The sequence below is a fragment of the Phaenicophaeus curvirostris genome, chromosome 13 (assembly GCF_032191515.1).
Source record: "Phaenicophaeus curvirostris isolate KB17595 chromosome 13, BPBGC_Pcur_1.0, whole genome shotgun sequence".
In the NCBI taxonomy this organism is placed as follows: Eukaryota; Metazoa; Chordata; class Aves; order Cuculiformes; family Cuculidae; genus Phaenicophaeus; species Phaenicophaeus curvirostris.
Window position 1 is genome coordinate 12,355,266 of NC_091404.1, and position 22,206 is coordinate 12,377,471.

General features: G+C 48.9%; 3 protein-coding genes across 23 annotated transcripts in view; 2 read left to right on the forward strand and 1 right to left on the reverse strand.

The window, feature by feature from the left end:
- Positions 1-4,642, forward strand: part of FUNDC2 (FUN14 domain containing 2) — a 6,819-nt gene extending 2,177 nt beyond the window's left edge. The window contains exons 4-5 of the mRNA XM_069867971.1: positions 912-1,046; positions 1,681-4,642. Coding sequence (XP_069724072.1) covers positions 912-1,046; positions 1,681-1,758 — 213 coding nt within the window. The 3' untranslated portion in view covers positions 1,759-4,642. The remainder of the gene's footprint in view (positions 1-911; positions 1,047-1,680) is intronic.
- Positions 4,643-5,329: 687 nt separating this feature from the next.
- LOC138726320 (cx9C motif-containing protein 4-like) lies at positions 5,330-15,312 on the reverse strand. Of its 21 annotated transcripts, XR_011338417.1 has the most exons (7): positions 15,298-15,312; positions 15,081-15,137; positions 11,805-12,920; positions 11,533-11,703; positions 11,327-11,378; positions 10,080-10,147; positions 6,736-6,806 (listed from the first exon to the last, which is right to left on the reverse strand). XR_011338417.1 is itself a non-coding variant. In XM_069867980.1 (4 exons), exons 3-4 carry the CDS (start codon positions 10,135-10,137, stop codon positions 6,637-6,639), a joined length of 228 nt encoding a protein of 75 aa, XP_069724081.1. In that variant the 5' UTR covers positions 10,138-10,147; positions 11,327-11,378; positions 15,081-15,098; the 3' UTR covers positions 5,330-6,636. The 21 variants fall into 21 exon arrangements, 11 of the variants coding, with proteins under 11 accessions (XP_069724081.1, XP_069724079.1, XP_069724078.1 ...); XR_011338419.1 differs by lacking the exon at positions 15,298-15,312 and having other exon boundaries at positions 11,805-12,770; positions 14,984-15,137; XR_011338421.1 differs by lacking the exon at positions 15,298-15,312 and having other exon boundaries at positions 11,805-12,725; positions 15,081-15,130.
- A 486-nt stretch (positions 15,313-15,798) lies between these two features.
- Positions 15,799-21,920, forward strand: BRCC3 (BRCA1/BRCA2-containing complex subunit 3). The gene is made up of 8 exons (XM_069867416.1): positions 15,799-15,924; positions 16,056-16,175; positions 17,063-17,150; positions 17,810-17,898; positions 18,468-18,523; positions 19,126-19,257; positions 19,794-19,837; positions 20,747-21,920. The coding sequence occupies exons 1-8, from the start codon at positions 15,820-15,822 to the stop codon at positions 20,896-20,898; spliced, it is 786 nt and encodes a 261-aa protein (XP_069723517.1). The 5' UTR covers positions 15,799-15,819; the 3' UTR covers positions 20,899-21,920.
- The last annotated feature ends 286 nt before the right edge of the window (positions 21,921-22,206 follow it).

A 22,206-nucleotide genomic window follows, 5' to 3' on the forward strand; every position in this document is an offset into this window, starting at 1 on the left:
CTGTGTCAGTGAGGACAAAGGGGTGTCTGGCGATCCTTACCTGCTGGGATGTGTGGGGCCGGTTCCCCGCTCTGCCAGCAGCTCTGTGTGGCTCCAGGTGTCAAGGGCGTGTGTTCCGTGGGGTGAGTAGATGCAGAAGCGAAGCAGCGTCAGTTTGCATAAACTTAAGGATTGCTAGAAGGTGCTCTCCACGCAGAGTCTGTTAACAAAGGCTGGGCCAAAGGCATGTGGGAGCTGTTACGGAGACCTCTCTCTGTCCTCAACCATTTCTCCTGTTTTCCAAGAACCCTGGCACTCATGGGAGCTGCTCAAATGTGAAGTGGTGGACATCTAGCTCGTACACCCTGCAAGATGTAGATCGGCTCTCAGGCCTCACTCTTATTTGTTTGCTTCCCAGGCACTGTCTCACGTGTGACGCGTTTTTCCCACTTTTCTGGCTCTGCTTGTTCTGCTAAAAGCCAAAAGCTGACTCTGAGCAGGGAGTTTCACAGCTGAATCATCCTGACCAGATCAAATATTTAGAGAGGAACAGGCTATTAATAGCTGTGTCCACCCACAGCAACAGGAGAACTGTGGCGAGTCCCATCGATACACGTGGCAGTTGTGAGGAAGCAGCGAAGTCAGCCTTACATGGGAGAGTAGGGGCTGAAACAGGCTGCACTGAGTGCCCTGCTGTGGCAGGCAAACATTGGAGAACAGTTTGTATATATAAATATATGTAAATATATATAAATACAGCTAGAGGGGTGATCCATTGTCCACCTTTTAGTCTTCTCATCCTCTCATCCCACTGGACTGAGAGGTGGGAGGTGGCTGTGGTCAGGGGAGGCGGGTGGGCAACAAGGTCTGTTTAACCATGGTCATACAGGACTTCACTCCAGGAACTTTCTTTTCACACCTCAAAACTCTAGATTGCAAACCACACGGGATACATCAAAGTGGACTGGAAGCTAGTGGAACGAGACGTGAACAAAGCCAAGCAGCAGCTGAAATTTCATAGCAGCGGTAACAAAGTGTCTCCAGAAGTGAAAAGCAGAGTGGATGAGGTGAGACAACTCCCAGGGTGTGTGCAGGTGCTTAGCTGGAGGAGCAACAGAAAACAGGATTGACTCCTGGAGTTTAATGATCTTCCACTGTGCAAATACAAGGATGGGATGCTTGCGTGACAGCAAAACTGGAGAGATGGCAAAGCTTTCTATGCGTACTTGTGAGAGCCAGGGTGGTTTCTAGGCATGACACCAGCTTACCACATGTGCTGCAAATTCCTTAGGGTTGGCAGAAACATGCTGGGCTTGTGGGAAGAAGTAGCTTTTCTGTCTGACAGAGAAGTGGAGTAGATCTGGCAGCAGAGTGACCTAATTACCCTGTTCTGGCATGCAGTTAGCAGCCTCATCTGTCAGACTGGCTGTGCTGGTTGTGAGAGGACCCTGGAGTGTGTAGGCTCAGACTGCAGCTCTTGGAGGATCTGGGCTGCACTGGATCAGTTCAGGAGCTGTACGTGCAACAGGGAGATTAGGGAAGGGAGGTTGTTATGTGGGGTACTTTCCGAGACCCAAGCAGCGGTCCCTCTTTGAGCATCACTCACCTATGAGACCAGCCTGAGGGATGTCTTCTTATGGGGAGGGTGGGCGGGTGACCTGCTGCTGTTGAATACTCTTGGCTCTTCTCTCCCCTGCTTAGGTGATCATATTTCTGAAGAAGAATGTTATCCTGACTGGAGGGTTTGCTGGAGGATTCCTGCTCGGAATGGCATCCTAGAAACTGCACTCAACTCTCCCTTCATGCCCAACCTCCCTTGCCCTGCTCTACTACTGTTCTCTCTCACTTAGAAGTCAAAGGATGTTGTCGACGGGCTCAGTCCCTTCTGCTCACAGGTTCCAGCCCTTATTTTTCTCAACACTGCTTCTGATTTCCAACTTTTCCTGTGTCTGGACTGTTAGGATGCTGGGGTTGGTTTGAAAGCTTATGACTCAGTGTATCATTGTCATTCTTTTCCCCACCAAATATGCCCAGTCCTACATTTTCTGATGAGTCGCAGCTTCATAAATATTTAGTGGCAGAGAAATCTCTTAAATGCGCTTCTTCCCAGGTGCTCGGGGCTGTTACCTGTAGATTTGTCTGACAGTATTATGTGTACAGCAACTGTCAGCTGTTCACTGCTGTTTAGCTTGCACCTTTCCTGCCGTGATACCTGGAATAAGCCCGTGTTTCCCTCCACACAGAGATGGCGTGTGGCATCCAGACGCGCTCAGATGCCCCGGGGTGGGTGCAGAAGTGCCAGGGTACAGCTGGGCTGTGTCCAGGGCAGGTGGATAAGGAGCAGATTCATGCTGAATGTGGTGCTGGGAGTTCTCTTGACCTTCCCTCGCCATTGCGCTGCACGTAGATGGCCAATTGGCTTCTCCTCTGCTGTTATTTATACCCCTTACTGGAACTGCAGCACTGGCACTGCCAATGGAAACTGAGCACTGTGGGTGACTCTCCAGGCCCTTTCCTCATCATGTGTTCTGAAAGTCACCAAGCTCCCTGCGCTCTGGAGCACCTCTCTTCCTTGCTAGCTGACCGCTCAGCCTTTGAAATATGCAGAGGCACTCCCTTGTGGGCAGGCTCCCAGCGTGCTTGACCTGTGTCAGGCGAGCTGGTGCAGGCGGTTTGAGTTTCAGCTGTGCCACTTACTGTAAATCACCTTGGGCTTCAGAGGGGCGTTTCTACGTCTACCATGACCATCTCTGGCCACTTTGGCACTGGTGATGCTCTTTGAGCTGTAACCACGTGGGACAGGATTGTAGACAGGAGATGCATCCCTGTTTAGGGTACGTTGTCCTGGTCCGGAGTCCCTGTTACCAGCTGGAGTGGTGCGGGGGGGAGGATGTGAAATCTGAAGTGCAGTCCTCTACCTGCCTCTGGAGGGCACGAACTCTGTCTCCCTGGTCTCTGCAAACTACTGAAATGGCAAAAATTGGGAAAACCAGATTGTGCTCGTCATAGTGGCGCATTTCCATACTTATCACCTTAGTTATGTTCCTTTCTTCTTTGCATTTCCCTTTTCCACAAACAAAGCTGCTTGCTTAATTCCATCAGCTGCAGCCCTTCTCCTGCAGGTGATGGTGCAGCCCAGGAGAGCTCAGCTGCTTTTGGGCAGTCTGTCCCACTGCTGCTGTGTGCAGAGCAGGACCTGAACTTACAAAAGAATATTACTACCAAAATTTATGAGTTTAGAGATGTTCTGCATTGGCTGCCCTGGACTGGCATTACCCTTTCCAGAGTGCGGGTCTTGCCTGGTGGTGCAATCTCCTCCAGCAGTTACGGGTAGGAGCTCTTGACAAGAATGTTTTGGGTTTTTTCATGTGAAAGCCAGCTCATCCTTCAATAGGAAACACGGGAACGGTGATGCACATGGATGATAGGGACACAGCACCTGGCTTGGCACTTGCATCCTATCTCCAGTGCTGTGTGATGCCTTCCTGATCATCTGCTGCTGCTCTCAGTATGGCTAGAAATGGGGATCTTCCCCCAAGAGCTGCTGGAAGCACAGGAATGGTGGGTTCTTCCATGAGAGGTTTTGGGATAAGCACTTGCAGTTGTTTTCATAGAATCACAGAATGGTTTGGGTTGGAAGGGACCTTGAAGATAATCTGTTCCAACCCCTGCTCTATCGATGAAGTGTCAGGGTAGCAAGACATGAGTTTCCCTGAGGTTTTCTTACTTTTGGGATCTGAAAAGAAGCTGTAGGTAATCAGTAAAGAGAAATTAGTGTCTTCTCCTGTGCTGCCATACACAACCAAGGAGAATGAAGGAGCAGCTGAGCTCCCATACTTTTTATGGTGGTCTTCTGAAAAGCCATCCAGGACTGCAGAGTGAGGTGATGCAGCAAATGGATTGGGTTTTGGGAGTAGAACGACAGGTGATGGGGTAGTGGTTTGGGTTTTTATATAGGGACCCTGCAGGGCTGAGCGTGCATGAATTAATACATTTGTATTGCAGGGTATCTCTTGCTTCTGTAGGAAAACTGTTGCTGCCCCTCTGCCTGGTGTGCCACATAACACAACTTCTTCTGAGACGTGCTGCTCTTCACAAAGCTTTCTCCAACCACGAAGTTCAAAGTAAATAATTAACAGACCTTAGGGATGTTTTTCAGGCTTGGATGTCACTGTTTCTGCGCAGCCCCAGGGAAAGCTGTACTGGGTTCTGCTTCACAGGGTGCCACCTTGCTGCTATGGAGAGGAATGGCCCGGAGAGGGAGCCTGAACACCTCAAATGCTGCTGGAAGGGGAAATAGGTCACAAATTGATGTTGGATTTGATATGAATGCAGGCGGGGAATGGACAAGGACATTGGGATCTGGCTAATCTTCCTGCTGTGCCATCTTGGGCTTGTGGCTGGCGCTGTTTGATGCCGTGGGCCCAGGCTAGAAGCTTTGATGCTGAGTCAGCCTCTGTGGTGATGCATTTTCATTATTGCAGGTGCCAAGATGAGCTGGTTCCCCCTCCCATCCTTACCCCTCTTGGTCTTGTTTTAACAACTGCTGGCATCTGTTCCAGTACGAGAAGGTTTAGAATGCACTAGGCTTTTAAAGTGTTTTTATATATTGTATGTAAATGCTTGTTGAAGTGATATTTTATTAAACGGTTTTGCTCTAATAGCTTCTATGCGTGAGGCCTGTTGACTTCTTGGGAACCAGCTTGGCTTGCTGTAACTTTTGTGTTGTGTTCAACTCACGGGAGCGTTTACAGCCACTCCAGTAGCATGAGGGCACTGTTCTCTGCAGGTAACCGTGGGCTGCCTTAATAAACCCTCTCCTTGTTGATCCTGGCATCAGTCACAGACATTCGCAGAGTAGGATGCTTCTGGGGCGGGAGGTGACTCTGCTGCTGGCAGCACCTTTAGAGCCTCCCTGCTGCACAAGTTTGCTCCACCTGAGTAGAAATGGGCATGGAGATGAGGCTTTTTTTAATAGGCACAACAGAAGCCTGCATGTTTTTTTAATGATCTGTTTAGTGACTTGCTTTCCACTGTTCCTGTTCACATAAAGCAGAAGGGAAAATCAAGCTATTTGTCAAATGTTGGAGCTGCTTCACAGCACGGGCATCACTTTCCCCTGCTTTTCAAGAATGCTAAACCTCTGTTTTGTCATAAGGGGTTTTGTTTTGGGGGGAGCATGGGGGGAAGGCGAGCTCTTCATTATTCTGATCTTGAGTTATAATAATTATCAAGCAGCTTCTATTTAAACGTGATGATGTCACATGTAGCTCTGGGCTGTGAGTGGCAGCCAAGCTACCCAGCTTGCAGCTATGTGGGATTCCCAGTAAACAATCAACCAGAGACCATGATTTATTCATCATTTATTTTGTATCGTGGTATTTCAGAGCAGTGGATGCAGATGGTTTGTTCTTCTAGGCTTCAATACACTTCAACTATTGTGCCTAGACTACAGTGAACTGTTTATAGAAGCTGTATTTCGTAAGTAAGTTGTAGTTGATCACAGCACAGAAGTCCTTTACGGCTAGATCTAATGACAGAGTTAGGAGCCTAGTGGGTTTGAAGTCTGATGTGTAGGTGCCTGGGCGCTGTAGTGGACTCGGCACCCACTGAGGTGCCTGGACTCCTGCTACAGGGGACGGAGAGACTTCAGCAACTCTGAAGAGTGATGCAGGAACCTGTCTACCAAGCTCTTCCTACAGGTCACAGGAAATTCTGCTGCACGGGTGAGAGCTTCTGAAAAGCCATCTCTCCCTGGGGTCCAGACACAGCCGGCTGAGAGTGAGAAAGTTGAAAGCGAGTACCTACAACTGCTTGTCTGTAAGCAGCACCTAAATCAGTTCTTGGATCTAGCCCAGGGCTTTGTGTCAGGCCTCTGGGTACCAGCGGGTCGAACCACGCTGGGCTCGTAACATATTGCTTAAAGGTGTTCAATTATACATAAATTTATAAATTTTATATCAACAGTCAGATCTTTCAATCAAATATTGCTTTTTTTAAAAAAATCCTATTCCTGTAGCAATCCCTGAATGTTCCTGTAACATCTTTATCATGCAAATAGCAGCGTGTAGGCAATTCAAATATAAAGTAACCAAAAGCCTGTCCAGTGGGAAAGTGAGGCACTTGGGCAAAGCAACTCGTAGTCACTCATGATCTCTGCAAGACCTAGGAACAACTGCCAGACCTGATTCCCATTCTTGACCCTGAACCACTGGACAGGCAAATGTTTGGAACTACTGCATGATGGCAGCAATATCAAGATGGGCTTGTTTTATGTGTCATGCTTAAACTCACTCACTCTTCTGAGCTCGTTTCCTGTACCTCTTGCTCCAGAAGCCAGAATAATTTGGTTCCAGTTCTCCCTTTTGAGAGCAAGGATGGATTAGAGTAAGGTAAGCACTCTAAAAACATCAACTTGACTTTTCACAGACACAGGTGTGATGCAAAGACAATGAAGATGATGTTTTGGTACAGAAAATAAAAGTCTGTTAACCAGGCCATCTGTTGGTACTGCGTTATACTTTTTGGTGTGCCGGACGGTGTGTTCTAGGAGCGATCTGGCTTTCCTGAAAGTCTAAAGAAGGCTTGAAAAAACACACACGAGCTCTGCAGGTGAGTCCGTGCCCCGGCACCTGCTGGAGCTGGAGCTGCATTGTGTTACTGAGGTCGTGGGGAAATTCCTTCTGAGGTCGCCTTAACCTTTTCTCTCTCCCTTTCTTCTTTCTCAAACCCTGAACAACAGATGGATCTGCCCTTGGGGTACCGGGCGCAGCACTTCCGCATTTCCTGAAGCACAGTTTCACACTTGGACTCCACGTAGTTGTTCGCTGCAAAAATAAGAAGAAGACACTAAGTCTGCAAAAGGGGACAGGTTTTGTTCCCGGACGGGAAACATCTAGCCCAGCCCTTCAGCTGCTAAGCAGCGCGTTTCTCTGAAAAGCCAGAGCTGCCTACAAGAGCTTCATCTGCTCTACAGAAAACTCTCCTGTTTCAGCTATCTAATGCCATGCAAAGGCAGCCTTGTTGTTGTGGCTGGAAGCATCTTCAGTCCCCCAGTTCTGTAGCTATCACATCTCACTACAGTAAAAATGAGGTTTCCCTTATTGCTGCTCTTCAACTCTCACTTTCTTTAGTCTGTGTGCTTTTAAGCTGGATCTTGTCATCCATGGTGTTCAACCCAGCTGGTGTGTTACTGCAAGGTTTACAGCTGAGTGTAAATAGAGGAGCTGGTTTAAACAGGGCTACGTGCACCATTGGGCGCTGCAGGATTTGTAAAGGGAAGGGGTGAGAAGCGTGAGTGCCAGTGCCCTACCCATGGCCTGGGGTGGGCAGGCTGCAGCTTTGCAGGTGGCTGAAGCAGGAGCTCAATCCAACTGCAGAGTCAGTGACAGGGCTGCCTCCCATGCTTGGTCCCACCCCTATATCAGGAGCTCCCTTAGCCACACAACTGTTACTTGACCTCCTCTCACTTTCCTTCCTAGGCTTCTCCTCTTGGGCACTGCCAGAGCTGGGACATGGGGCTAAACGAGTTCTTTGTCTGGCCTAGGATGACTGGGCTCACATCCTTGCGCGCGGCACAGCTACACCCACCTCTGCACTATCTCCATATTCCCTTTGTTTCCAGCTCAGAGAGATTCCACTGCACCAGCAGGCTCAGGCACTGCAGAACACAGGGGATTAGTCCCATGCTCTTTCTGCCCTAGCACTTTGCTGGCTGCCACTGTCAGATGAGGTGGCAAAGCTGAGGTGGCAAAGCCCACGGTGCTTTGCAGGACTGGCTACCACGTGCTCTGAAAGAAGCCCTGCAGGTATGTACGTGAGCAGCCCGAGTCTGTGGCTTGAATCAACAACTACCTGCCAGCCTGCTCGGAAGCACAAGGCATGCAGAGCTGCCCTCTCTGCCTTGGATGAGCTACGCAACCACGACACAGCTGCACTCACTCCCACAACCACCAATGATTTTTAAAGGAGTAACAGAAGCAACAGCAACGCAATGCGAGACAAACATGGAGAGCCCAGAAAGCAGCAGTGAACACCTTCCAGCTAACTGTGAGCCAGCCCACTCTGATGGCTGGGCTATGAATCCCCTAACTGGGTTGGTGAGTGACCTGTAACACAAGCACAGAGGTCACCCCTGAGAAAAAGGTTATGGTGGTGTTAAAGCCTTGTGCAAGCTGGCAGCCTAGGAGGCACGGCAGGCGCTTGGAAAGGAGCACTAATCTCCCTCTGCCATAATCTGCCAATGATGAGTGCTCCAAGGCTCTTATGACTCTTCCTGTGCCTGCGCAGGTTTGTTTCTAAAACTCTGGCTAGGTACAGGCACGCCCTGCTTTGTGTCAGGGATGCACTCCTGAAAAGCACAAGAGCCATGCAATGGATGGCAAACCACAAGAGATCTGCAGCGGGTGTTCAGTCTCACAGAGGAAGCAGGCAAGGTATTTTGGAACAACGACCCACTCTCAACCCAGCCTTCGAAAAGCCAGCATCTCCCAGAGATGCTGCTTCCACCCTCCATGTATTCATGGAGTACGTGTATTCGTCAGATAAGGCTCTGTGTACATCCTCTAGGGCGCTAATTCTTAGAGGGAAAAGCTTCTTTGCTGTCAACTCAGCTGCTTCATCTGTGCAACTTGGACAACCCCACTGCCCAATAACACATGAACAACAGCACCCCAAAACAACAGCTAGAGAAGCAGCAGCCAGTGGACTAAGCATGTAGCAGGGTCAAAGAGCTCCTTTGCTAACACTTAACCATTCAGATCAAATCTGTACACAAACCCACACAGGTAAAACACGTGGAATAACCTCCACAAATGTCATAAAAAAAACCCCAATGTCACAGATGGGGCCAAAACGGGGTCAAAGATCAGCTTTAAAGTGCAGTCACTATGGGGAGAAAAGGCAGCCCTTCATGGGAGAATGCTCCAAATCATGAAGACAGTAAAAGGAAATGTCTAGGTGAATGCTAAGGACATGGAGAGGGGATTGTTTGAGCCCTTGCTCTGAGCTGCACACAACTCTGTGAAAGACACACATCTATCAGTAACTATTGCTTTCCCCTTTTTCCTAGATGCTTTTCCTCCTATGCTCCTCCCCAGCCACTGGGGTGGCTGTGTTACCTGCACAGATCGCAACTGCTGTGTCTGCTGCAGCTTGCGAAGCCATCCCTCTGCTTCCCCAGCAGGATCCCCTCCTCCATCCCTGCTGTGTTTAGCTACGCCCCTTGTAGTCTGCAAGCAAACTAAAGGCAGAAAGGAGCTGCTGTTGAACTGGCCTGGCCAGTTTTACCCTGGTGTCCCTAACCTCCTGCCTCGTCCTCCCTGGGCGAACACCAGGAATTATTCTCATGTGGAGCTCAGAGCGTGCCGGCTGAGGGCTCCACCAGGTGAGTTACAAAGAGCTCTTTCCCATATGGCTGAGCTGCCCTGACACAGAGGAATGTTTTCTCTTTCTCATTCTACAGGGCAAATCCTTTTCCAAGAAGCAACCGCAATTTTTAAAAAATACCATATTCTGCAAATACCAAAGCCTGCTCTCCCCAGCTCAGCCCCCAAAACACAATATCGCATTATCTCCCCTACAAATATTTAGCTATGCCAATAGGAAACAGCTGTTAAAGGTCTCCAGAAGGAGACCACCTCACACCTTGAGGCCAGAGCACATACACCTCACCAGTTCCTGACAGACATCTGTCTGACCTGCGCTTAAAATAGTCAGAAGCTCTGCAGTCTCTCATTCAAGCCGCCCACTAACTCACTATCTGCTCTGGAAGGAAGCTTATTATAATGTCTAGCTCTCCCCACCTACGCCTGAATGCCAAGACTCCATACATGGGATCTTACCACTGGCATGTAGAACACTGAAATAAGCACAAGATTACTGCTACAAACACTCTGTTTTGCACTAATGGTGTCTCATTATTTACAACCAAGCACAAAGGAGTTCTAACTCGACGTTATCATTGCATTTGCTTCTCAACCATGTGATGCTAATGTGCTTGCTTTCTTTCTTCTTGAGTTAAAAGGAGAACAGGCTTAAGTTAAAAGAATGAAGTTCCACCAAAAATCAAGACACCACAAAGACAAAACAACACTGGGTACCTTGCAAGCATTTCTGTATTTCACAGGCTTGTTTCTGGCAGGGATCCTTCTGGGACATGGTCAGAGAACTAAAATGATAGGAAAATGTTACTGTAGAGACAATGCGCTTTTCAGAGGGCGGGGGGCAAGACCCTGTCTTCAAGCCAGGGCTTTAAGGAGCTCCCAATCTCCCTGTCACAGACACTTCCAAAAGTATCTATTTCTGCTTACAGATGCCTGCCAACGCACACACAAATTCTCTGTGTCTGGCTAAAGGATGGTAATGTGGACAATGAATACGGAAAGTTTTATGCTTTTAGGCTTAAGGGCCTTTTTCTTTTATCTGGTCAAAACGTGTCCTTTTCCACTTGGATGCACAAAGATACCAGCAAAGACTCAAATTAACACAGCTGATTACTTTTTAACAGTTCCGTGCCTCTAGACCTTATACTGAAACATGTATTTGCGTAAAAGCCCTCTCTATGAGCTCTACACAACCAAGGATTTGGCATTAGTCATAGCCGGAGGAGGCACTTAAAAAAACAACTTAGTTGTGTATGGCCCATAAAGACAAGGAAGGCTTTGTTGTTGTTGTTCCAGGAGAAAGCCTCTTCAAACACCACCGCCCCCCCAAAAAAAAAACAACTGGAGGACAGCTCCACCTTGTTCCAATCCCTGGAAAGTGGGATTTCAAGCACTTGATTTGACTTTCTGCAGCTCTGACACCTGTAACTGCGATCTTCTGTGAGAAATCAAAAGATGAGCAAAGCCTGGTGGTACAAGTAGTTGGATGGGAGACCTCTACAGGAAAGCACGGCTGCTACTGGAAGCAGTGGTGAAACTTCAGCTCCGTCTGAGCCACAGTTCACCTCCTGCCCCTGCCCAGAGCTAGGTAGGTGCTTCCTTTCACATTTCTGACAATTCACCAGCCCACAGCGCTTTTTAATATTGCTAGGGCATTATTTCCAGCATCCTGGCCAAACTCCACTTGGGGCAATTACATTCTGCCTACCTAGAACTCCCTCTGATGTTTCACTTGAACACAATACTCCTCTTCACTGCCTGTCCTAAACTCTCATGTGATGTTGCTGTGTGTTGTTTAACTGCTTCCACCTCAGAGGTGGCTGCATTTCAGTGGAGAATCATTTATTGTACAAAATATACAATGACATCTTCCTAGAGCCACTGCTCCTGAAAGACAAAAGTTCGTATTAAAGAACGGGTATAAACAGAACACAATACAAAGCAGGGGTAATGTCTACACGTACCAGATTAATCACCAGGCACGAGTTTAAGCAGCAGTTCTTCAACACCACCAAGCTGTAAGCGACAAGGAAAAGTTCAATACGTCTACATTTACCGTGGCCGAGCTAATGGACGTCAACAAAATTAACAGTCCTTTGCCGTCCCTCAAGGATCTCAAACGGCTTCACAAACAGGCATGACTATGGTCTATTGTCGCCACCATCCTTACCATGAGATGGTGCTCTATCTCCCAAACGCGAGAGTTACTATCCCTGTACTGCTCACCCTGGGACAGCTGCCACATATGAGGCAGCCGGGATGGGGGGAGCTGGCTGGGTCGCAGCGCCTCACCCAGGGGAACCTGAACTCTTTGGATCCGAGCCCTCAGCATACCTTCCTCCTAGGGGAAAGTAACAAAAAGAGCAGGCAGTTACCGGCAAAGGCAGTAGAGGCACCTGCAACAGCAAAGCTACAACACTGGGAAGCCCAAAGGACACTTGCCTCTTCCGCAGCCACAAGCCACGTTTTGCGGTGCTCATCGCAGTAAACACCTACGCGTCGTACCCACAGCCGGACAGGAGGAGTGCCAGCGTGCCCTCCTTCTGCCATTCCCTCCGTCACGTCAGGACGTTCCCGTTACGTGGACAGCGTCAACCCACAGGATGCGCGCATGGTCTCTTTAGCTCTGAACACATTCACGGAGAAAGCTCTCAGACCTGAAAGGCACCGCTGGGTGGTCTCTGACTGATTGTATGAGATGCTATGTGATGAAACGTCCCTAAAAGTCAGCTTGGGAAACTAAGGTGGTGCCTAATCGAACAGAAATTTCATGACAAGTTGTACGCTGGGATACGCGTGCCGCGTGGCATTTGTAAGGCATTCTGGGGCAAAAGGTGCTATCGGTACAAAGTTAAACCCTGTGAATATTGGCTTTGCTTATTCCACTAACAGTCCTATTAACAGTCCTTCCGTAAAATAGGGGCGGGGGGGAAGAAAAAGTGATTTACACAGGAGTTCCGTGGCTAATGATGGTCTAAATCCCAAAAGCAAAACTTGTGACAAGAGGTGACATGAGCTTAACAAGGACGAAGATCAGTCTGGAGACAAAGCATGAAACTCCATATGCAGGACTCTCGTATTTGGAGCTTGCAGAGCTGTCATTGTGAAGGGTCCTTCGTCTCATCTCTCAAGAGGATGGCAGCATTGTCCATTCACATAAAAGCTTCTCGTGACTTTGCGTAGTTCAGCTTTTAGATGGTCACAGAGAACCACTGCTACCAGCAGGGGCAAAGGAATTTTGGACATTGAGGTGGTTCTTCCTACCAGAATTTTTGTTTAACAGCAAGTTAATCTGTGTACCAGTTAGATCAAGCTGAACCATCAGCAAATGAAGGCCAGGGGAAAGGATTCTCTCTTTGAACCCTAGAAGAGGTATTCAAAATGGTACAGACAGTCTTCATTCTTTATCTAGGTTTAAAGTAGAACAGAATAAAGCTGCAACACATGTAACATCCTCCTGCTATGAAGCAGATGCAATATTCCTACCCCAGCGAAACACAGTGGTCTTCTGAAAACTTGTGAAGTTATAAAGCATATTTCAGACAGGAGCAAGAAAATCTGGGTACAAAATAAAGCAGGGAAAGTCAAGGAGAGAAAAAAATTGTTATACATTGGGGTACATATATAACAGGAAATACACTTCCATGTTGCCTTCTATATCTTATATCAGTGCTTCGCTACCTTTTTTGAATCAAAGGATCACTCATCCTTTTTGAAAACCAAACACCAACCACGGATCAGCCTGAACAGCAGTGTCACAGTATTTTAATTTCTAACAAAGAAAACTTTGAATGCTTTTCTATTAATTCTTTTTCTACCGTTCTGTTTGTCTCCTTGCTTGACACTTGGGAACAGGCATGTGCATTATAAAAAGCACCAGTAGCCGGGCTGCTGGCATCTGGAGGAACGTGACAGATGACCCAACAAGCCTCACAAGGCCTTCAAGAATGAACAATAAGGGCTTAAGGACATTTAACGTGCAAGCCCTTTTTGCTCTGCTTTCCCCTAAGTCACTTTACAAATTTAAACCCACGTGTGGAAATCACTTTGCCCGACAGTGCAATGCAGCAGTCGTCGCTGCTCATTTTCAGTCAGCTGAATGTAATCACCCAGGTTGGAATATGGCCAGGATACTCTCCTACTCCGCAGTACACTGCCAAAAGCTCCATCATGACCAAAACCACTTGAGAACTTGCTTTTATTCCACTCAAAGCAGGAATATCTATAGCTCATCATCCCCAGAACCAGAAGACCCAAGACTAACTTCAGAATTGAAAAATACGAGTCAGTAAGTGAATGCTATTTCCTACGGCAAGTAAGCTCTCCTGGAAGGTCTCCTATCCAAATACGAACCTGGTTCAGTCCTGCTGAACTACAGGTATGAGGACTAAAGCACAACACGTATGTTTGTGTTTACTGTGTATGAACAGATCAGTGGTGACAGGTACAGGACCGACAGAACAAGGTCTCATGCAGAGGACGCTGTGCAGAATGGGCAGTGGTTAGCGTGTTTTCATCCTTTCCTCCACTAATTCGTCCCAGACTTCCCTTGAAGTCAATAGCTCTGAGTTCTGCTGCTGAATTTCAAAGGCCCAGTCTGGTCTCTCAACAGTCTCTAAGACTGTTGTGAAGTTCCCCCAGTCAGTGCCACAAATAAAATCTCGAGGTCAGGCAAAACCGTCAGTTGGGTTTGAAGTAAGACAGGTCTGTCTTCAGTACTCAAACATACAAAAGAAACAGGAGCTTTGAAAAAGCACGTGCTCAGACATTTGCACTTGAAACTTTAAGGAGGGGAAAACATATCCAGTTCCTATGTTGGCAGATATTACCAGAAAGCAACGAAAAAGCCTCAAGGAAGACATGGGTGAAAGGAGAAGTAAGCTGACTTAAATTTAAAACAAGTTGTAAACCCCATTTCTTATATCGCTTGCTTCATAATCTATAAGAAAAACCACCACATCTAACAAAAAAACTCAATTAGCTTAAATCTGCAGGACTGCAGCGTCATCCTTGGCCACAGACTTTAATGTTTCCATTGACATAATTAGACAAGTCTGAGCTGCTCAAGGAATTGGTTTGTGGAGATTTAAAGTCGAATCTCCACAGAGACAGGACTTACAGGTATTCTGTCCATCTCAGCATCAGGCCTTAGAGGTTTAATGCTGTTCTGGGATCCAGGTAGATTTCTGCACCATACGATACATGAATAAATGTGAAAATGGCCAGGAGGGGGACTGCACCTTGTGGTGAAGACAATTTATTTGCTTTTTAATTGGGTACATGATGATATTTTATGAAAACGGTGAAAGCAATTGCTCCGGCTGCCACTCGGGCCATGCCCAGAGCTAGAGCTCAGCTCGCTGAACAAACCTTCTGTTTTAAAAGCGGACAGTTAGAACAGTTGGATTGTTAGAACAGTTCAGCTGCCACCAAGGATAAAGATCGATGCTGAGGCTCAGCGCCTTCGGCACAGCGCGGTGCCAAAGCGGCTACGCAGCTTCTGGAGCTGCCCGCAGCCTCGGGGGGAGCTCCGGGGGAACGGAGCTTTCCCGAACAACCCAGCCTGTGCCTCGCAACGAGTCAGGGATCAGGGGAGCTGCTGGGAGGCCGCGTTGACTCACTCTAACGCCTCTCGGACTCTGCTCTGCCCGGGGCGCTCGCCCCGAGCGAGCCGAAACTCCGCTCTGCCAAACCGAGCGAGGGGCAGCGGATGCTCACCGACCAGCCGGGGCCGTGCGGCGGCGCGGGGGAGGGCGGCGAGGGCGTCGGTGGGATCTAAAGAAACGGGGAGACAAAAAAAAAAAAAAATAAAAGAAAGCGATGGACGCGGCGCTGGGGGAGGCGGCGGGGAGAGCCGAGGCCGGGGAGGGAGCTCGTAGCGGCCGCGGAGGCCCCGGGCGGAGCGGGAGGGCCCAGCCCGCCGCCCCGCACCTACCTGCAGCCCCGCGCCGGTGGCAGCGCGCGCCGGGTGCGCCGGGCAAAGACTTCCCCCCCGCCCGCCCCTCTGACCCCGCGCTCCCCCCCGCACACACCCGCCCCCCCCCCCCAACCCCGCCCCGCCCCCGGCCGCCGCCGCCGCCGCCACTCGCAGGCCCCGCCCCGCTCCGCTCCGCTCCGCCTCGTCCTGTCCCGCCCCGCCCCGCCGCCGGGCAGCGGCCGCAGCGCGGAACCCCGGGGCCGCGGCCCGCGTGGGCGACCCGGCACTTCCGCTGCGTGACACCGCGCAGGTGGGGAAAGGGCAGCGGCGCTGTGAGTGGCTGGGAGGGGCCCTTCCGGCCCCTCCCAGCCACTCACAGCGCCGCTGCCCTTTGATTGGCTGAGAGGAGCCGCGAGGGCTGCTATGATTGGTCGAGAGGGGCCGGAAGAGCCGCTGTGATTGGCCGCGAGGGGCCGGAAGAGCCGCTGTGATTGGCGGGGCGGGCGCGGCGCGTGCCCTGCCCACTTCCGGGGCGCTGCCATGGCGGTGCAGGCGGTGCACCTGGAGGCCGACGCCTTCCTTGTGTGCCTGAACCACGCGCTGAGCACCGAGAAGGAGGAGGTCATGGGGCTCTGCATCGGCGAGGTACCGAGCGGGGCGGGGCGAGCCGGGTTCGGGGCCGGGAGCCCCCGCTGAGCTCCGCTCGGCCTGCTCCCCGGGGAGGGCGCTGACCCGGAGGCCGAAAACCCGTCGGGTTTTTCCTTCTGCGCCTCCAGGTTGACACCAGCCGCATCGTTCACATCCATTCCGTGATCATCCTGCGCCGCTCTGACAAGAGGAAAGACCGGGTGGAGATCTCGCCAGAGCAGCTTTCAGCCGCTTCCACGGAAGCAGAAATATCCTTTAGCGGAGAGCGCCCGTCGCTCGCTGCCTGCCCCGTGTTACACTTGCAGTTGGCTTGAAGCCGCAGGCTGCTTCCCTCCAGCTGTTTGCTGGCAGCTGCCCTTTTCTGGAGTCTTTGGTCATTCCAGCATTTGCAGCGGGATTGTGTTATCATACAATCACCAGGTTGGAAAGGACCCACTGAATCATCAAGTCCAACCATTCCCATCAGTCACTAAACCGTGTCCCTCAGCACCTCGTCCACCCGTCCCTTAAACACCTCCAGGGAAGGTGACTCAACCCCCTCCCTGGGCAGCCTCTGCCAGTGCCCAATGACCCTTTCCATGAAAAATTTTTTCCTAATGTCCAGCCTGAACTTCCCCTGGCGGAGATTGAGGCCATTCCCTCTCGTCCTGTCCCCTGTCACTTGGGAGAAGAGCCCAGCTCCCTCCTCTCCACAACCTCCTTTCAGGTAGTTGTAGAGAGCATGATTGCTTTCTGTGATTTCTTTGTGTTTAGTCACGAGTAAAACTGAAGTGTTTTGGTGGGAGGGTGGCAGTTCAGCAGGGAGACTCAGTAGAAGATGGAAGGTTGGTAAGTCTCTGTGTCTAAGCAGGGAGCCTTTTCCCCGCAGTCCCTCCGGGATGCTGTTTTGGTTGGCTTGCTGCTGTGTCACTTACTGTCGCACGCGAACAAAATCCAGTTTGTTTCTGGAGCACCGGCATCCTGCCAGGGCTGCGGAAGAGGATTCTGTCAGCTTCCTGCTGTGTGTCTTGTCACCATTCCAAAGGATCTGGAATTCTGTTTACCGATGAGAACATCTTTTAAAATTCTTCTGCTTTCCCATGTATGAAAAGTTCTATCTATTCCATTGGTTTCAAAAGCGCCTTGACGCACACACAGGTTGGCTGAGATGACGGGACGTCCCATGAGGGTTGTGGGCTGGTATCACTCTCATCCTCACATCACCGTCTGGCCATCGCACGTCGGTAAGAGCAGCCTTGGCCTAGGTTCCATAGGCAAACTCACAGCTGGCTAATTGCATTACTTGATTTACTGCATTTTCAGAGCTGCACATCGTAGCTATCAGAGTTTGGTTTCTCAGATATTCTCTGGTCAGACAAGATTGTCCAGGTGGGCTTCAGGAGCCTCTGCCAGTGTAGCCCAGGTGCTCAAGCAGCACATGATTCTGTAGTCACAGAGCAGCTGCTACTAGTAATGCTGTTGTTCCAGACAAGAAAACTGTGCCTGGAGTGTGGGGAATGGCAAAATAAAGTTGTGGGAATCGTAGGTCTGCTGTGATTATTTTTTACATCTGGGAGCATTAATGCAGAAACAAAACCTTTTTTGAAGGAAGTGAGTGAGTATCTCTTACGTGTTGGATGTGAGGGCTGTAAAGTGATCTGTGGTACCTGATGCCAATATTGTTTGTTGGTTTGTTTATTCCTCTTGTATTTTTATATTTGCTATTTAATTGCATTTTAAATTAGATCAATTTTTTTTTTAACTTGGTCATCTGGAGTAAGCGCCTTAAGATAAAGCTTGTGGCATTTGTCACTGAATTCCAGGTCAGCTTTCAAAAGCTGGCAAATCTTTTTCCACTCTTTCAGGTGACCAGTGCTGTTCTCGTTCTCTTATTTGTCTGCAGATGTCCGTACACAAGCCATGTATCAGATGATGGACCAAGGTTTTGTAGGACTTATCTTTTCCTGCTTCATCGAAGACAAAAACACAAAGGTAGGCAACTTGAAAATGGCAATAAACTCTCCAAGTAGAGAAGAGAGAAACTTCAGCATCAGGGCAAAGCTGAAACCTTTGGATGCAGCCCGCAAGAAGGGCTCAGCTCTGCTTGAAGCCCAGTCAAAGCAGGGCTGGAATGGTGGCGTCTGGATCGTAATCCCAGTGACAAAAGGATGAGTTGTTAATCACCCTGTGCTGACTCACAGCCTGGCTCTGCAGCTCGCGGAGCTGGGCTGGTTCCGAGCATGCGTCAGCATTGAAACCTGAGTGCCCTTCGGCTGTTCAGTCCAGCTCAGTGCAGCCCTGGGCATTCCAGGAGATGCTGCAGTAATGCGAGAGAAGATAGTAGCGGTGTCTTCTTGAGGTATTCCAGGTAGCTGATGTTTAAGAGTTTTTTCATATTTAATGGGTCTGTGATTGTCTGCTTGTAAACAATCCGAGTGAAAAGCATGTACTTTTGCAGCCTGTTAAAATTCCATTTAAAAGCATATTCTGCAGACTAAAGAAGTGTGTGGGTTTAGATGATTTTGTGCTCTTGGAGTCTGACTTTGTGTTGTCTCTCTTAGACAGGTAGGATTCTCTACACCTGTTTCCAGTCCATTCAGGCCCAGAAGAGCTCAGAGTGAGTACAGCAGAAGAATATTATATCCAATGTCAGGTTCTATTTCATCTTGTCTCTCCTTTCTGGGTTTGTCTCAAATAGTGGTTTCTAAGCTTATCAACAGGAGGAAATATTATGTAGAGATGTTTGAACGAGGTCTCCTTACTTCTGCAGAATGTGCAGCTTGCTCGTAGAGAATCTGAATATTAGAATTGATTAGTTTAGCCTAGATTATTTAGTAGCTCAAGATTTGGTGTAGGACGCTGTAGCCTGGGTATGAATTTGTGCTGTAACCCCTTGTGTACAAGACGCACCCCTTTGCTTTCAACTCAAGAGGTCAAGATGTGTAGAGTCCCCACCGACCACACGCACACTGTGCATCATATTGTCAGCACTGGACTTCTTGTTGCTTTACCATTTTATCATCACAGTTTCAGGCAATTTTATAGCTATAAAAGGCTTCCATTTGCCTGTCAGCTCAGGCTCAGGGTTCCCAAAAGCAATCCTGCAGCAGTGCCATGTGTTGGACACTGTTGCAGGGGTGTAGAAGTGGGGGTTTCTGGGTTTGTGGGGTTTTTTTCCCTCTGCTGCTTTGGAGTTAATAGTATCTGATACTTTTTTAGATATGAAAGGATTGAAATTCCTATTCATGTTGTACCCCATGAAACCATTGGGAAAGTGTGTCTGGAATCGGCTGTAGAGCTGCCAAAGATCCTTTGCCAAGAAGAACAAGATGCCTACAGGAGAATCCACAGGTAACAACACTGGGGCTGCAGCCTTCTCCAAGACTGTCCGTGCTACCGTGAACATTTTCACTATTGCCGTATGTGAAGTACCATAGTTTTAGCAGAGGTATAGAAAACAAGAAGCATTTCAGCCTACGTATCTTTGCAGGAGAACTGTTTGAATACCTTCATATTAAGGGGTTGAGATTCTCTGAGCCTTGCACACAAGAGCCAAGCGTAACTGCTCCTTTCCTGCGAGATAGAGCATGTGTGAGCTACCAGTGGCACTTCAGTGATGTGTCTGTGCATGACAGTAATTAATGTTTAAGCAGGGGAAGAGTGCTGAGAATCAATGCTTTTCTTTTTTTCTGTCTCTGATGCTCAACACGGACATCTCTGCTGTAAGCTCTTCATTAGCCTTGTGAAGGTACAGAGCTTCGAGAAGTGAGGGGGTTTAGATGTCCCTGTAGGGTCAGTTGGAGGGAGCTGGTTCTGTAGCCTGGCTTTGCCGAATGTGCAGGGTGCTGTGATCTCGTCACTAACCAGCATTGTGTTTGTTCATTTAGCCTCACCCATCTCGACTCCGTAACCAAGATTCATAATGGCTCAGGTAAGGATTCCAGTTTTGCGTGTGAGAACCCAGGATGCCACTCCCAGAGGCAGAACAGTGGCATCTGGGGCAGGGCTTGGTTTGGTTCTGAATTCTAGGGCCAGTGGGCTACAGCCTTGTAACAGTCCTCCCTTTGCTGTAAAAGGCACTCGTAAATAACTATAAAAGCACAGACTTTTCTCTTTGCCATACAGTCCATTTCCAGTCACAAACACTGCAACCCAGAGAATTCACTGGGACTGGTACCTCGTTACATAAAGTCTGGTGAAGGAATGGGGTTATAACTTAACACTTAACACTTTAAAGGAAGACATGGGGGGCTGTAAAATAACCTAATCCTGGGCTTTACGAATGCTGTTGTATCCCTCAACCTTTGTGCAATTGGTTAAATTTACAATAGACTTTGGATTTGTTTGGAGTTTTGGGTTAGGTTTTTTTTGCTGTTAGAAGGGGATTTTGGATTTGTTGAGTCTTAAAGCGGTGTCTGGCTGATCTGAACTCACATTGCATCTCCTGGCAGCTCCTGTATGTTACGTACATAAGACATCTTTGCTTTTTCCAGTAAGACAGCGTGACTCCTAATCCTTTTTCTGTTCCAAGATAGATTCCCTACTGTCCATTCCCACCTGGTCAATCCTTTGCTTTGGGATTTAGAAATTAATTAGCATCACTGATGACTTATGTGCAGATTGCCAGGTTTCTGTTGTAGGTCATCCCTCTCCTGGGTGTCTAAAGATCAGGTTGAACTAGCAAGCTGATGATTCCGACTTTCTCATGGGGGTGTCTGTTTGCCTTGACCAGGATGTTGGAGGGTTTCATTGTCTCTAACACTCTCGGCTTTGGCCCTGTTGTAGCACACCGTGTCTGTGGTGTGTTTGCGCTGGCATGATGTGTTGTTGCTCTTTCCAGTGTTCACAAAGAACCTCTGCAGCCAGATGTCTGCCATCAGCGGGCCGCTCCTGCAGTGGCTGGAGGACAGACTGGAGCAGAACAAACAGCGGGTGCAGGAGCTGCAGCAGGAGAAGGAGCAGCTCCTGGAGGAACTGGCTGCTTTAGAGTGAAGGAGGAAATGCAGATGAGCCAGAAAAGAGACATGAAAATACTCCGTGAGACCTACTGCTGGCTGAAGGGTGGCCCTGCATTGCCTTACAGCGAAGATTCTAGCAGTGCCTCTTCCCTTGCCCCGTGCAGCAAAGGGCGCTACGACAGGATAAGGGCTTTACCTGCCCAGCTTGATGAAAAGCAGCGGTGTCTCTTCAGGTGCTGCAGGGCGGTTCCTGCCTCAGTGCTGGGGTTGGGCAGCACCTGAAGAGACTTCAGTTCCGCAGGGCACGTGCCTAGAGAACAACACCTTGTTTCTGTCTGCCCTGTATTTTGACAGAAGTCTTACTGCTTTACATGTATTCCAGGAGCCTAGAACAGGAGGGTTAGAGGGGAAAGGTGTGTCCCTGTAGTGGTATCTCATGCTGCCAACTTCTGCTGCCTTCTAGTAGCTTCAGTTGACCGTGACCTTGCATCTAGTAATGTTCTGGAGTACTGGTTATTCCCCCCGGCAAGTAAAGGGGGAGGGAAGCTTGGGAAGAGACCTGGAAGAACTTTGATGTAGGAGCTCTGTTCAGTGTACTTCAAACCAAACAAAGAACTCCAAGAGCTCTTTGGAATAGAAATGAAACGGATGCCACAAAGTGCCAGTGCCTGCATTTTTTTGGATACAGTCCATACTCTCTTACTTCATGCCCACCACTGAGGTTCTCTGCGGAACGGACTGGGTCTGCTGGCTTGGTGGGAGGAGTGTTGTTCCTTACCCGATGGGGGAAAAGGTCTTGGTGCTAAGGAGAGAACTGATAGATACACAAGCCTGTCCTCACACGCTGAATGGAAATGCAGAAATTCATTAGACGAAAATGGAACGTCAGTCCTCGACCTAGTGCTTTCGATGTTCCTGCACTTCAGTGCTCCATCACATTGCAGGGTGGTGCAAAAATAATTGCTGGTTTTGCCATTGTAAACTGTGATGCTTATTTTGCATTAAACTTACTTGACTGTGTTCATGCAGTTATGCCATTTTAAAGCACAAAATTCACTCATTTATGCAAATGTGTTTTGTTCCTTGTTGCTTATTCTTTTCTGTGTTTTACTGTTAAAGGCTGGGGGGGAAAGCAAATATGAGCAGTTTTGTTTTATGGATACGAAAGAGGATGTAAAGTAGCAGAAACTGCTAGTGGTATCGACCAGGTGTTTGGCCAGGGGGCCATAAACAAACATACAGCTCACTGTTGGGTCAAGATATTTCATAATGGAAACGAGAGCCTTGACAATGAAGAGGGTCCGTCTTGTTGGCAAAAATGTGTAGACTCTAATGGTTCTTA